Source organism: Mytilus galloprovincialis, chromosome 4 (genome assembly GCF_965363235.1).
Source record: "Mytilus galloprovincialis chromosome 4, xbMytGall1.hap1.1, whole genome shotgun sequence".
In the NCBI taxonomy this organism is placed as follows: domain Eukaryota; kingdom Metazoa; phylum Mollusca; class Bivalvia; order Mytilida; family Mytilidae; genus Mytilus; species Mytilus galloprovincialis.
In genome coordinates this window covers 80950383-80967490 of record NC_134841.1, presented here as the reverse complement: position 1 = coordinate 80967490, position 17108 = coordinate 80950383, and the positions used below count along the sequence as shown (strand labels likewise).

Below are 17108 nucleotides of genomic sequence, written 5' to 3'. Positions count from 1 at the left end.
ATTTTGTTAATATCTGTTAAAGTACTTCGGTAACATCTCTTGTATTCTTAACAGAATAACGCCGAATTATTTTAACACCAATTTGTCTCTTAATTTCTCCCAATATAAACCTGTTAAATAAAGGTAGCAGTGGCGGATCCAGAACTTGTCATAAGGGGGCCCGCTGACTGGCATAAGGGGGGCCGCTCGAGTCATGCTTCAGTGATTCCCTATATAAACCACATTATTCCCACGAAAGGGGGGCCCGGGCCCCCCAGGCCCCCCCCCCCCGGATCCGCCTATGGGTAGAAGATAAATAAGTAAGATATTTTTTATTCAAAATAAAAGGCGTATGACGAGCAAAGGAGTTTATCACAATGATTTCAATAAGTATATTTGTATATGAAAACAAATTCCAGAGATAAGTAAGTGCCTGGAACGCTAAAAATGTACATGCTTCCTTTAAATTTTAATTTATCTATAAGTATAACTTCCGTTTTGTACTATCTTAAGTTATTTTAATGTGTCCGTGTATACATATATAGAATAGAGGGCACTGTTTCTTGGGTTTCTTATTGTACAATGATTTGTCACTAGTTTGAGACTGTATATCAAGATCACTAAGTAATTTATACCCTAGCTACACATAACTGTCAACATAAACAAGCGTATAGTTCACGTCGTAAGGACAAAACCACATTTCCTGTGAAATAACATTGTTCGGATTAGACTTCAACATTGAACAATAACTCGGTCATCTATAATAAGATTGATCTTGTAAAATTATAATGTGTACAAAAAGATGATATAAGGATATATATTTAATTATTACACAACACGTAAGTCGTTACTCTATATTTTCATCCTCTTTGTTAACCTTGCTTCATATGAAACTAATTAATTAATCTGTATATCATTTGTCACTTCCAATAATTGCATTGACAAGTATTACTGTACAACGATAAGTCACAGGTAAAAGAGAGAAGATGTAATATTACATGTACAAGTGCTGTCTGATTAATTAATGTCAGTGACTATATTCATAAACTGTTAAATTTCATTAGTATTACAGAATGGCATAACTATGAGTAAATAGTTTATATCATACTTAGGGAAAATCACTTAAACAATTTCTTAATTTAAAGAAACCTAAGTGGTGCGCTAAGTTAACGTTAAGCAAACAACAATTGCCAATCATACTGAACCTATGAAATATTCCTTGATACTTTCCTTTCCAGTTGCAGACCTAATATTCTGCTCCGAACCTGGTCAACTCATGTCGCCGACCAATATAAAAGACTATAATTAAAACGAGTCGAGAGAGCTTTTCTCATCACTTAGCGTCCGTCGTCCATTAACTTTTACAAAAGTCCACTCAGAAACAACTGGGCCAAATTTTAGCCAAACTTGGCCACACTCATCTTTGGGTAATCTAGTTTTCAAAAAATGTATCCGATGAACCTGCCTGTCAATTAACATGACCGACGTAGCTAAAATAAAAGCACATAGGAGGCAAAATGAAAATCTGACAGGGAAAGATGTGTTCAGAATTATGAGAACTTTGGACTATTAAGTTTGACTATTATCTCGAAAACTGTTTTACTTTTCTTTCAGAGTAAAAATTCAAGAATATAAAACATGTTCAACTTTTTTTTTCAAATGACTTTAAGGAAGGCGGACGTCAAAAATAAAAACATGATGCTATCTTTCTGAGTTAACTTATCAACAATTTGATCAGGAAACTAAAACTTATCGTCTTTCGTGCTCATTTCATCTATGAAGGGAAATTACTCAGTAGCCAGGAAATTCCTTTCGGGATATACATGTATGTGTATGAGGTATCCAAAGGGGATAGTATTACATATCTAAGGTATACAAACATGTCAATTAACTTGAAAAATCAGTCAACCGGGATCCTTTTTTTTTCATTCTTTAAAGTTCATCTTTCGTTTATCATTCTATGATTACTATATGATAAGTATCTCCTAAATGATTTAACTTGCAAGCTCATTAACTACAAATCCATATGAATAACTATAAGATGCCAACAACCTTGTGAATGGCAATATGTTGAATACAGTTATTCCTAGCCTACTTGGTATGGAATAGTAACCATAGACACACAGGGTATTATCAAAAAAGTAGTTTCTCAATTGCTCGTCTAATGAATTCAAAAAAAAAGATATATTTTAAAAGATTGTAAATGGTATTATCCTATAAGGATCCATATTAACACTTATTATAATTTAATTATACAATATATATCTTGAATGTTTTCGCGAAGTTTGTAGACAGTATCAATAAAAATATTTTTTAATAAAAGTACACTTTTAAGTCCTATCGGAATCATAAAAGCAAAGAAGGACATTATAAAGATTGCATGTTGTTTGTGTGCTTATAAGGAAGTTAATCAAGTAAAATAACAAATCTTCAATCTGAGCAAGCAAAGTCCATTATCTGAAATAATAAAATGAAGTATACGTTAATGAGAAAATGTATGTCATTGATAAACAAGGATATATAACTCTGCACTGTCATGGTGCAACTTTTACCTATAAAAGTCTATATAATAAAATTGAGCATGGAAACGAGAAATGTGTCAAAAAGACAACATTCCGAACAAAGAGCGAAAAACAGTCCAAGGCTACCAACGGGATTAGACACAGCAAGAAAATCTCGAACCCGAAGGCCGACTTCAGCTAGCAAAGTATGCATGTTTAAGTCTCCGATTTTGCCTGTGTTTTGTCTGGTTGTCTACAGCTTTTGATATAAATCTTTTCAAAACTTTTAAAATTCTAAATGTCTTTCTGACTTTATTGGTTTCGAATATACGGAATATACTACAAGTTCAGTTTTTGCATAAAGAGCGAAGCAAAGATTGATAAATCATAATTTATATCTTTTTTTTCTGTATTGATCATTCTATCTTTACGGATAGGTGGATTTGTAACAATTGGCTTTTCCTTAAAAGACTATTTTGTAAATCTATATTATGGACTGCATGGTATTTGTGACTGAATAGTAAGGCAAACATAGAAACGTCCTTTAGGAATTTTGGTCCTCAATGCTCTTCAACTTCGTACTTTATTTGGCCTTTTTAACTTTTTCGGATTCGCGCGTCACTGATGAGTCTTTTGTAGACGAAACGCGTGTCTGGCGTATAAAAAAATTTAGTCCTGGTATCTATGATGAGTTTGTTTGAAGAATATACTTTGTGAGTACTAGGTTCTTTTACTTATAATTATCTTTATAATAGTGAATGTAATACTCATGAATTTAAAAAAAAAAGCTATGATAACTCTGCAATTGACACTGAATTACACTTTTATAAGAATGGATATGACTTTTGTATAATTATGATAAATCTTAAACTGAGTGTCATTGTTATAATTTGTAACTTTGCAATAACTACAGTGAAGATCACTTCTAACCTCTCATCAAATCTGTCAGAATCTGTTAGAACTGTATTAGGACAGTATGTAGAACTGTCATTCTGACACCTTTTAGACAGTTCTCACCTAGAACTGATAGAACTGATTTGGTCAGTTCTACCTAGAACTGATTAAGACAGTTCTAATCTTTGGTCAGTTCTACGACTAGGACAGTTCTACGATTAGAACTGATTTGGTCAGTTCTACGGCTAGAATGGATTAAGTCAGTTCTATCCATAGAACAGTTTTAAGAACTCTTTGTTTAAATATAAATAAGTCAAGCGAATAGAATACATATTCATCACAGCAGCGCGTGGATTCATCAACGATATTAATAACACTGAATGGTGACCAGTGAGATGCCCTGTCTGCAGTGACGTCATTTAGAACTGTTCTACAATGCTGGCAGGTTTGGACAGTTCTACGGTTAGAACAGTTTTAGACAGTTCTGCTGGAAGTTCTACGATTAGAACTAATTTAGTCAGTTCTGCTGACAGTTCTACGACTAGAAATGATTTGGACAGTTTTACCTAGAACAGTTTTAGACAGTTCTAACCTAGAACTGATCCTGAACTATAGTTCTTACTAGAACTGATTTGGTCAGTTCTACCTATAACTGATTCTGACAGTTCTACTTAGAACAGTTATAGGGTAGAACTGTTCTAGGACAGTTTAGAACAGTTCTATGGCAGATTATTTTGACTGTTCTAATGAGAGGTTAGAAGTGATCTCCACTGTTAGATTGCCACTTCGTAGGAATCTTAAACGGTTTTGTCCATTCTTGCCCGTTAAGTTGTTACTGCAAAGTTTTAAATATTTAACATTCCAAACTTTTGATCACTACTGTACCCTATGGAAGTTTTCCCAGAAACACGTGTTAATCGCACCGAAATTATACTATCCTTGTGTGCTTTTTTATTTGTTGACAATTTAAATCAGAGATTTTGAAAAATTAAACTGTACGCCTCCCTTTCGACCCTTTAAACGTAATGTTTCATGATAAACGAATCCCAATCCAAACAGCTACTGTGTCTTTTTTTTATCAAGTGAGAAACATACATTCAGGTCCCCTTTTTTGCTGAAAATGGACGTATCGTAATTGACCAGTCTACAGGGTTGAAAATATCGCGATTGGAGAAAAAGACCTGTTTTATTGAAATTTAAGCCATGATGTCAGTTAGTAAACTTCGATACTGTTCGACAAACTTTGGAAAGTGTCTAATCAGAAATTGTATAGTATAATGTGCGAGACGAGATTTAAAAAAAATATATACATACTAAATACACTGACTGTTATACATACTAAATACACTGACTGTTATATACATACTAAATACACTGACTGTTTAATACATACATGTTTTTAAAAAAATATTGTCTCGCACCTTTGTATTGTATAAACATAATGTAGCTGATAACGGTATACAATAATTATCATTTTAACCAATATCTTTCGGATGCTTAAAAACGCAAGTTCAACAATTAACTAAATTCATCTAGCAGGGAAACTAACAAAAAAGCATAATCGGAGTAGTAATAAACAAACTATTTCAATTTATCAATTTATGCATCACGCATCAATTTTTCAGAAGTGAAATGGGGAACCAGATGAGAAAAAAGTTATCTAAAGAAGATTGCAAATTTTTAGAAGAGCACACAGATTTTAAAAAGCCACATATTATGGATTTTTATAAAGACTTCATGGTAAGACACACTACTAATATTACAACTTTTGATTGCTGTACATAAGCGCAATAAGATCATACATGTACATGTAGGTAAATATTAATGAGAGAGTGATCCCAGTAGAGTATTGAAAATCTAGAAGTCTTGATTTGATTGTCAATTATATGCAAACAGCCAAACCATCAAATGTATTTGACCTACCATTAAACAAGAAGTGATGTACTTTAATTAACTAGAAACGACATTTATTGTAGCTCATTTGCTATGTGTATACGTATACTATTGTCTGTAAAACGAATGCATACATGTATTGACTAGATTCCTATATACAATGAATTCAGAAAAACGGAGTCTTTTTCCTAAGTGAATCATGTATTTTATGTTCTATTCAGACACCTTTGAAACTAGGACAGGATGTGTCTGATTAAACATATTTACCATCTCCCTTCAAAACTATGCAACGTTAGATCAAAATGTTAAAATTATTTGGTTGATAGTGGTGCTAGCGTGCCTGGAGGTCTTTACTCAAGAGATCGTCAGGAAGCGAAAAATAAAACAACTGTCAAAAAAGACAAAAAGATAAATGACACCAAGTATTAATCTAATAATAATACTCTCAGTTACTGAAAACATTAAGTTACAATCAATAAAGGATTCACATTATCAAATATCAATCGTTACATATCAAACAGAGTTGGTGTACGGTCGCAATAAACGGGCTGATCAACCTTGTGATATTTTAAAAGATATATTAGTACGTCTTCCTTGTATACGAGAATTGATAAGTGTGAATAAAAACAAGAGGCGGAAAACATGATATAAGTTACATACCATAAGTAATAGTAATGAATTTAGAACATACAAACTTTTTATGCCCCATTTATGGGCATTATATTTTCTGTTCTGTACGTCCGTTCGTTCGTCCCACTTCTGGTTAAAGTTTTTGGTCGAGGTAGTTTTTGATAAAGTTGACTTCCAATAAACTTGAAACTTATCACACATGTTCCTTATGATATGATCTTTCTTATTTTAATGCCAAATTAGAGATTTTACCCCTTTTTCACGGACCACTGAACATAGAAAATGATAGTGCGGATGGGGCATCCGTGTACTTAGGACACATTCTTGTTTTAGTATACTTCATTTTAACTTTTATTGATAGTTGTCTTATTGCCAATCATACCACATCTAATTATTTTTATATTGCGACTGAATAAGAATATGCCAATATGTCGTCGCATTGTTTTGTTTGAAGATTTAGTATTGGTATTTTCTGTGCCAATTTTACAGATGCGCATTCATTTGCCGACAATTCGTGTCTTTTCAGTGAAGTTCGAATCTAGGGACAAAATATTTCAAAATCGAAAAACTCTAATACAAACGTTGAAAAGTTGATAAAACAAAAAAAATAAGGTCAGTACCAGACAAAGAGTCAAAGATGATTGTACACAAGGGATACATTTTCCTCAATCTAACTAATGATACCTAAAACTTTAACAGAAGATTTCATCATTGAAATCTTCTGTTCCAGCAATGTCCATATCTTATTGCTAGTACCGTTACGAAACAGCATTACATATTACATATTACATATAATTATGTTTTCCAAGGCCGTAGCTACCCTTGAGGCAAGTGAGGCAATTGCCTCACTAAAATTTCGACACCGATTATTTTCTTTTTATACATATATATAAATATAATTATAGTCATTTGTTGTTCTGTCTCAACCTTAATTTCTATAACTTGTCATCCTTCCTTTTAAACTATTCTTCCTGGATATAACTCAGCACCTCAACGGGTGATGTTTCTCGATTACATTAACCTAGTAACGATAAGCATCATGGATCTTTAGTTAAAAACAGGCTTTTGCAGAAAAAAGAAAAGCGACACTGAAGGTAAAGAAGGAATAATTCTAGTAAACTAGTTTTTTTTGTGAAGAGAGTCTGAGTATTGCATATATAACTTCATTAGAACAATCAAAAAACGATAAGTAGACTAACAAATAAAGTACTGGTCTGGAATGGGGCAGTCCTGTCTGCGTATTCATTTCTCCGTTTCACCAACTTTTGACAAATCAAGTACTGGGCATCGCAAGGGGGCAGTCGTGTCTGTGTATTCATTTCACGAACTTTAAACTTTCTCTTTACAGATAAATGAAATATAAATAATATTAAACATGAATGCATGGATTAGTTTTTATCCATGTTTCTTTAACCTTAAAAATTGAATGAATATCCCATATTCCAATTTGATATTATTGAGAAATGGTAGAACCTTTAACACAGGATTTTGTCTTTACTTATTCGGGACTACGGAATTTCGTTTCTTTATATTCGGGGTTTCGAAATCGGACACCCCCAAACCCTAACCGCTAAATTTATAGATTCTGCAACTAAAATACCACCAGCTATTTCCAGAAATAATTTGTAATTACGGAACTACATGTACAAACGTCAAAAACTCCATTGCAATTACCCTGTAGTACCCATATTACCTACTCTATAGATAGAATCATATACATGTATCTTATCTCATTCTATCCCTAGTTTGTCTACTCTTTGTCAGCATAAAAGCGAGTTTAATATTGTGTAACTGCGACTGTATGATGGTGCTAACAGGAAAGCTTAATTCGCTTTTGCAAACAAAACTGTTACTACCGATGCTGCTACCGAATTGCTGATGGAGAAGGAATTGGAAAAAGACATTGTTCATTGTGTTGATGATGATGTGTTACCTTTAGAAACACAAACTGTCCTGACACAAACTGAAAACTTGGAAAAGAGCATGCATGAGTGGCAAGAGATTGTGCGGTCTTGTCATGCTCCATGTTCATCGCGATAAGGATATCAGCAGACCAAATTATGATTCTGAAACGAGTTGACTGAACCGGCCATAGAAAAATTTGGAAAACTCTACTGAATCGATGTTTGTTCTATGTTCTGGCAGCAGACTCAATTCAGTGATATTTGGATGATTATCTTACATATAAATTTAAATAAAGTTGTTAAAAATCAGTTTTGTATTAGAAAAAGTTTTAAAATATGAAAAATTTATATAAAAAGTGTCCAAATTCAAAACATTATCAAACTCTCTAAAAATGCCTAGAATGCAGGATTTTGCACCATTCATTTCATACCCTCCAAAAACATTTTCGCCTCGCTTCGCCTCGCTTCGCTCGGCTCAATTATTTAATTTTGTCTCACTAAAATAAGATGCCTAGCTACGGCCTTGGAATGATATAGATTGAAGTAGATATATATGTATGTCTCTCATAATTCACAAAAGAAGATATTAATAGACAAAGTATAATAATTACGTCTCTTATTCAATTCATGATTGCTCATACATTTTGTTTTAAAAGTTTGTTGATAGTGGCTAAATTGTCAGTGTTAACTTATTGAATATGAATATACTGCCGTCCTATGTAACAATTACATGTATGTCTACGTTTTATGTCTGTTAGTGTTGATTTTTTTTTATATAAAAACAATTCATATTATACATTTGTACATACCCCACCTATGTTATAAGTAGTAATCATATAGACTATATATATACACGTATGAATATACCGCTCAATTTTCGACAATTCTAAAATTGTGACCCGTACATTATAACGCCAGCATAATCTTTTATTATAACCGCCATTTTTTTTTATATGTATGGTACTTTACATTTCATTCAGACTAAATCATTCAAATTGATATTGCAGAAAATGAATCCAGATGGAAATATGAATTTAGACGATTTTAAAGATTTTCTGTATGGATTTTACAAAGATAAGAGTACTAACCTCGCAGAACATTATTTTCGTGCTGCAGATAAAAATAAAAGTGGGACGATTAACTTCACGGAGTTTTTAATGTTTTTGAACCATGAGTGTACATCAAATCCTGAAGAACGACTCAATTGGATGTTTGATTTATTTGATATTGATGGGAATGGTACAATAGAGAGACCAGAAATGATCAATATTTATAAGGTAAGACCTGGTGTAACATTCGGTGCAATACATTTGCACGCAAATTATCTTTCTACTTTCCTGTGTTACCTGCAAAAATAAATGCGCGCAAACGTATTATATTTTATCCCCAGATGTGTCCACATGTTATGCAAAATAAAAATCTGCTACATTTGTGGAATGTGTATCAAGGGGTATCCAGTATTTTTAAAAAGGAGGAGGGTGTGAATAATAGCCAAACAGTAAGGGCTGTATAGTCAGTCAAGGTCGTTAAAAACTTCCATTTGTACCGATAAAACTTTGGTGACTATGCTAAAACTGTATATAAAATATAGCGAAAAAAAATTATGTTTTTTTTATATGGCAAAAAGGAGGCGTATGTCCTCTACGCCATATTTTAAAGTTACATTGCATTTATGTGTAAGTCGTGCAGGATAGTTGTACCATTTGGTAAGCTTACTCTAAAAAACACATGAACTAACCAACATTCATTTAACATTGTGTTCTCGCATTTAAAAGTAAGCAGATTGTTGAAAATATCTTAATAACAATCAGTGCATGCATATTTGTTTGTTTTTTAATTGACGTCTTGTGTTTTTGTAGATCGCTTTAGATGTGAATGAAAAGAAATCACCCGGGGATCCAACCCCAGATGAAATAGCAGAAAAAATGTTCGAATGCTGTGATAAAAATAAGGACGACAAATTAACAAAAGAAGAATTTATAACTACTTTTATGGAGGATCCTGTGTTATTTGCAATATTTTGTCGAAACACAGATGAAACAGAAGACAAATGAAACTGTACTCTTGTGATATACTCTTGTTGCATCGGTCCACAGGGGTCATCATACATTTGTATTAGTTTACCCTCGTCAACTCTCACACTCTATCATCTCTGGAATACTTTTTGATTTTGTTTAATATATTGAGCTTAACCTCTAAATACATGTGCATTTGATAAAACTTAGATTTACTGCATGTTAAGGCCATATCAAATACCAAGTGCCTCCGTTAAAAGACAAATGGAACACACAAAATAATACGTCTTGTTCCCTTAAGAATCGGACATTTAGTTTCCGTTTTGGTATAAAAAATAAAATAAAAAATAAAGAGATATAAAGTTAATAATAACATAAAAATATTGTTCATGCAATAGAATTGTTTTTTTTATTCGAGTTTTAGAAATTTAAATTCATAAAAAGTAGTAACAAGTTATTCATGTATATGTTAAATAAACATTTTCGGTCTGAAAAAGGATGATATAAAATGAACGATATATTTGATTAATCCAACGCGCGTTTCTAGATCAACTTTATCATAAATGGTCAATTCATTTACATATAACTGAAATCAAGGATGAATACATACCTTTACGCGTGATGAGATTTTTGGTCAAAATTTACCAGTATTAATGGTACATGTATGAAATAGTCTTTAAAACATGACATAATAATGCAATTGAAAAAAAGATTATTGCAAATGAAACAACTATCCATCTAATAAAAACAGACAGTGATACAAACATGATACGCCCTTCAACAATGAGCGACATGCCTTATTGTATTCTACAGCTGCATAATATAAAAATAAACATTTCATACAAGAAAACTAACAGCGTTAATTAAGCAAATATCATTCAAAAGGAAAACCCAAAAAGACAAAAAAAAACCCATCTCAAATTTTAAACATTTTTGAGATCGCTCAATTTCTACGCCTATCATGGGACAATGGGTTAAATGGCACAACATTAATTCGAACTGTAAAAAAATCAGATGAAAAGAGCTTGTCTCGTCAGGCCACAACTAAATACACAAACTAAATAAAATAATTATAAAAATTACAAAATAAACAAAGTACTTAAAAAACAAAGCACTTAATAAAAGTATATAAGAGTAGACTAGTCGAAGTTACTCAAAGTTAATTCCAAGCCCCCAGTTTCAACTAATATTTTTTCCAAATTTACCAGAAAAAAAATATCAAGTTGTATCCCAGCGATGGAAAATACGATTAACACGAGCCAAAACCATGCCGTATAAAGGACAACAACTTGAAAAATGTAAAACAATTCAAATAAGAAATTCAACAAACTTATTAATGCAACAAGAATGTGTCCCTAGTACACGGATGCCCCATCCGCCCTATAATTTTCTATGTTCAAAGGACTGTGAAAATGGGGGGAAATATCTCATTTGGCCTTAAAATTAGAAAGATCATATCATAAGGAACACGTGTACTAAGTTTCAAGTTGATTGGACTTCAACTTCATCAAAAACTACCTCGACCAAAATTTTTAACCTGATGCGGGACGAACGGACGCACGGACGAACATGGGGCATAAAAATAGAAAAACGAAAAGCAAATATGAAACAGCAACAAATTCGGAGGAAAAGTATTTCTGAAACAACTTAATTTGCTGACATGTTCCTTGAAAACAGGATTCTCATTATAAGTATTTCCTTGTTCACAGAAGTGTGGTGGATGCTGATAAATGATTTCAAGTGATATATCAAAACCTTTCCTGTTGTATATTATAAATCAAATTAAATACTTTGGGTTGTTTTTCTGAAACTTTTAAGGAGTAAGTCAAAGTGATAATTAATTTGCAAAAATGGCAATTTTAATATTAACACCAACCTCTAGGTTTTTTATAGTTAATTTTATTCAGATTGGTCTATATTATATTTAGTGAAAGTATCATGAAAAAAGTTTAATTATGAAACTATAATTTGTTTTCATAAAAATAGCCCAAAATGGGTAAAAAGGGAAAAATCAGATACAAACTCATTTTGTAGGATCGAAAATTGCTTTTTTTACTCACCAAGATCACACTTAGAAAAAGGTATAAGTTATTGTTGTATTAACTATTTTATTAATTGTTTTTTTTTTACATATCCTCTTCTTAACGGTCTTAGTATTTTGCAATAGCGTATGTGCAATAAGAAGTAACAATAGATAGTGTGCACTTGAATGAAACTCAGTTATATAAAAGTAAGAAGATATAGTATGATTGTCAATGAGAAAACTACATGAAGCCACCAGGGACCAAATGATATATACTGTAGCTTTATGTATTTTTATGTATACTGATTACAGAAAAACTTAAATAACAAAAATACTGAACTCCGAGGAAAATTCAAATCGGAAAGTCCCTATAATCAAATTGCAAAATTAAAAGCTCTAGCACATGAAACGAATGTATAACAACTGAACTGTCATATTCCTGGCTTGGTAAATATATTTTCATATGTAGAAAATGGTGATTAAGGTTTATGACACCTTCTGTAGCCATATAATTATGAAATTTTAAAACTGCAATAGTATCAAAACAGCAACAACAAAAAATGAATAGTAGAGATGGGCCATTGTGTACATATACTAAGGGGAAACTTAGTGCAAAGCATTATTATTCATTGTTTCATTGCGTTTAATAGAAACGGGATTTTGTGGCAGATAAAACAAAACTTTTGTAGAAAATCCACAGACTTTAATACAGAGAATTTTGTTATAATATTCAGAACATTGCATGGTGACTTACTTGTTTTTTTATGATGCGTTTATTGTTGGCAAAACTTTCTAAAAAAACCTTTAAATTACAAAATACCTCGTGATGAGTCACGAAAGTCGAGCGCATTCTAAAAGGTGTATTTGAATTGTACTATATTTATATTTGATTTCACCAATATCCAAATCTATAAACTTGTTTAAAGGAAATCATTGCTAGCACTGCATGCAATAATCCTCTATCTATCAAGCAACGAATTTTTAAATATGAAAGTTCAAGGGGAAAGGCTGTGGATTTTCTATAAAATTTTTATATGTTTAGCATTGAGTCAACAGAAGGGTACATAATCCGACCTGGTTTTATAGCTAGCTGAACCTCTGACTTGTGTGACAGTCGCATCTATTTCCTTTATATTGACAACGATGTGTGAACAAAACAAACAGACATCATACTAGGTAAAATTTTCATAATTAGGGGTACAGCAGTCAACATTGTGTTATAATCTTAATCACTATAAAAACAAACAAACATGCAACAAAGAAGACATAAAGGCATATAGACAAAGCACATTAGCAAAAATAAAAGACAAGAATACAAAAATTTACAATAGCACAATAATATAATGACAGGATGTATAAGTACAAAAAGAACCACGTCATATGTATCAAAGAAACACAAAAGGGCATACAGATAAAGTACATTAACTACAAATGAAATACAAGCATATAAACTTTATCATAGAGCAATAATACAATGACGGGACGTGTAACTACAGAGCTATGTCATATGTATCAAAGAAACACAAAAAGGCAAATATAGACATAGCACATTAGCAAAAACGAAAGACAAGAATACAAAAATTCACAATAGCACAATATAATGAAGGGATGTATAAGTACAGAGCCACGTCATATGTATCAAAGAAACACAAAAAGGCATATAGACAAAGTACATTAGCAAAAATGAAAGACAAGAATACAAAAAATATCATAGAACGATAACACAATGACGGGATAAATAAGTCTCGTCTAATGGATACCACCAAAACAGTCTAAACAGTTATAGTAATAGTAATATTCATTAAGACAAATAAAAGAATAATAATTAGAGTTAAATTCAAAACAGTGTAGCTGTGGCCATTGATTGACACATTAAAACCATCCATTGACTGGGACAATTTAGGTGAACGTTTGTATGTAACGACCGATGCTCACTATGTACTTTTTAAAGACACTTAAACTATGGGGTCACCAAAGGTTTTCAACACCTAAATAAAGTAATTCGAAAAATTAATCAAAAATAACACGATATTTTGATTTATATCAATTATATGAATCAAAACACAAAAGTTCTTCCTGAATAATTTTTCGAATTATTTTATAATTAAAGGCGTTCAGAAACCTTTGGTGACCCCACAGTTTAAATGTCTATCGTAGGTACGTCGTGAACAGTGGTCGTTACAGTAAATTACAAGTAAATTGTCCCAGTCAATGGATGATTTTAATGTGTCAATCAATGGCCACAGCTACACTGTTTTGAATTTCATTCTATAAAACGCTATTATTGACCGTAAACAACGTCAGTACGCTTAACAAGGCTGAGTGGGAGCTGTCTTGAACACTGTATGTGTTGGGAAATGTATATCCTATATGCAGTCGAAGCTGGTATATTGCTACTAAGGTGGGGAAAGTTGATAATTTCAAAATTAAAATCGTCTCGTTTGTCATAGATTCTGGTACTGAGAAGACTGTATGTCAAATTCGATGTATAAAAATGAGGCATATGAAGCCGTGTCTGTTGTTTCATTAATTTAGTTAAAACATTATTTATTAATGAAAAATTACAAGAATAAAGTATAACAATATTTAATGAAGTTCAAATATGGGATTCGGAAACAAGTTTGGAAACACTTATATATACACTTCTCAGTCGTTTCTTTAATTTCTAGTTCTGAGGGATATATTAATGGAAACCAATCAGAAAAGTTCGGTGTGTTACATGTGATGGAATGAATATCACCAATATATCTAAGTGTGAAATCAAATAATCTGGCTTCTATGGTCTTATTCTTTTTGACAAGTTTCTGAAGGAACTCAGATTAATATGAAAATAAGAATAAGAAGAGGAGAGGCGCACAGTTCGTTCCTATGGCAATCTTTTTGAAAAAGTCTACCTCCAAATTCAACAAAAATGTTGTAAATAAGAAATCCAGCATACTGATCACTTGTTCCTTTGTGTATCATGTCAACCTTTTTGTTCACCATCAACAAAATATACCGTACGGTATCCCAAAGTAATAAATTTATAGCGTACGGTAATATGCTACCACTTTTGTGTTGAAAAGCATTGTGAATTATTTCTTTTAGGACGATTTTTCAATTGCACATGGGGAATGGTGGTATGCAGGGTTGAAAAAATCTTTTGATAGAACTAATTGCAGAAAAAGATTGAGATTTAAAATTATCCAGACGTTCTTTAGAGTTTTTATAATCCACATATGGTTAATACTACTACGCGAGTCAACAGTTTCACAGTATTTCCAAAAATCCTCTATCACTGCGGACAGAAATTATGTCAATCTAATAGACAATTCATAAGTCGAACATGCAGATGAGCCTGCAAAGTACCGTTGTTTGTATGGCATTTTGTGAAGCTTAATAAGGTATCCAATACAAACAAGGTAAGACCTCCGATGTGTTGTTCGATGTAATGTCCATTAAAGCCACGAAGGACTTATGATTCGCCAATATCTCATCCATTTCAAAATTATATGTATGTGGGATTACCTGAGTGCTCATTTATTCCTATTAATTCTTTCACAATACACTCGTAGTAATAGGATTTACATACAAAGACAATATTATTTGAAGCTTTGTCCGCAGGAACAACAACATATTTATCATGAAGAAATAATACACATTTCACAGCCTCTTTGTCTCTGAAAACAGACTTTGGTCGATCAGTGATTCAAGTTATGAATGCGACGTTTCATCAAGGGACCTGATTGTTTTGACCCATTCTGACAGTGTCCAGTCAAGATACCAGCGGCCGTAAAGATTAAGACTTTACCATCATTTATATCTATAAAGTAAAATCATAAAAATACTGAACTCCGAGGAAAATTCAAAACGGAAAGTCCCTTATCAAATGGCAAAATCAAATTATAAAACACATCAAAAGAATGTACAACAACTGTCATATTCCTGACATGGTACAGGCATTTTCAAATGTAGAAAAATTTGTAATACTAGTGAAATCCATGATGAATTTACCTCACTCATTTTCATGCGATACACTACGTACACGAATGAAGCGTTTTTCAAAAGGGTGCTTTACACAGTTATATGCTAGACCAAATCAAACTTTATTCTGTTATCAGAAAATTAAAACCATACTAAATATTATTGTTATATACACACACAGTACCACGATCTGTCGATATCTATATTTAGCCATTGCACAATATCATGTTTTTCACTATGAAAATGATGTGTATGATTGCCATTGAGACTACTGGCTGTTAATGACTTTTTTTTAACACTAAATCCATTAAATATTGGATGTGTACTGATTGAAATTTTAGTCTTATATTCATGATGGTTCATAACGATTGTTTCATTAGTTGTTATTGACTTTGAACTTAGCTGTCAGCATAACTGCAAGTACTCTCAGATCTTCAGTTAGTTGGATGTATGGATTCGCTGCCGTGTAGAGTCTATATTTTTGTTTAATGTTTTCTGCTTTGAATCGATCTGATTATACATTTTCAACTAATTTGTAAATTTTGTTCTTATGTTGTACTGTTGCACAACTGTCCAATGTTATGGGAAGGATTTGGCACCAACAAACTAGTTTAATATCGCCACATTCTATATTTGTCTGTAGTTGATTTATTTTGTCGTTTTTCCTATTTCTCATATATTTGTTTTCCGATTATTGATTTGCAAATTTTGTCCTTGGTTTATTGCCTTATACCACTGTCCCAGGTTAGAGAACGCATTCAAACTAGTTTAACCCTGTCATATTCTGTATTTTCCTGTCATGAGCATGACATTCAATGGTCGTCTTTGGTTCTTGTCTGTCATATTTGTTTTCCTTGATTGTTTCATTATAAGTCGCTATTTTTTCAAGTCAATTGTTGCAATTGTTCAGATCGGGCCTTTTATAGTCGACTTTACGATATGGATTTTCGTTGTTGAAACCGTACGATTGCATATTAATTCTAGTAATTGCGTACATCCACTACATTTGAACTTTGGTGGGTAGCTGTCTCATTGGCAAATGTGGTATACATTCCTTATTTTTATGTAAATACATAATGTAATCAAGAAAACCGAAAAAGTAGCAACAATTATCTGATTTAGCTAGAATGTCTACAAATAAGTCAGACTTAATTAAACTGTCAGTCATCTTATTTCCCTTCAACGATGATTGTACCCCTGTTTGCGTTTTTTTTTATATCAAATATCGCTGTTTTTGGTCAAAATAAATACCCTGAAAACTATTATAGGTAGAAGTTTGAACAGGATAGGTGGCCACTCAGACAAG

The 17108-nt window shown here is 32.3% G+C and overlaps 1 protein-coding gene across 1 annotated transcript; it reads left to right on the top strand.

The window, feature by feature from the left end:
- Positions 1-476: 476 nt before the first annotated feature.
- LOC143073096 (neuron-specific calcium-binding protein hippocalcin-like) lies at positions 477-10021 on the top strand. Its single transcript, XM_076248410.1, has 4 exons — positions 477-818; positions 5000-5114; positions 8809-9078; positions 9661-10021. Exons 2-4 carry the CDS (start codon positions 5007-5009, stop codon positions 9853-9855), a joined length of 573 nt encoding a protein of 190 aa, XP_076104525.1. The 5' UTR covers positions 477-818; positions 5000-5006; the 3' UTR covers positions 9856-10021.
- Positions 10022-17108: the final 7087 nt, after the last annotated feature.

Excerpts from the sequence above, each read along its gene's own strand:
- LOC143073096 (XM_076248410.1), top strand. The coding sequence starts at position 5,007 with ATGGGGAACCAGATGAGAAAAAAGTTATCTAAAGAAGATTGCAAATTT. Across the intron at positions 5,115-8,808 it reads ATTTTTATAAAGACTTCATG|AAAATGAATCCAGATGGAAA; the intron begins GTAAGACACACT and ends TTGATATTGCAG. Across the intron at positions 9,079-9,660 it reads AAATGATCAATATTTATAAG|ATCGCTTTAGATGTGAATGA; the intron begins GTAAGACCTGGT and ends GTGTTTTTGTAG.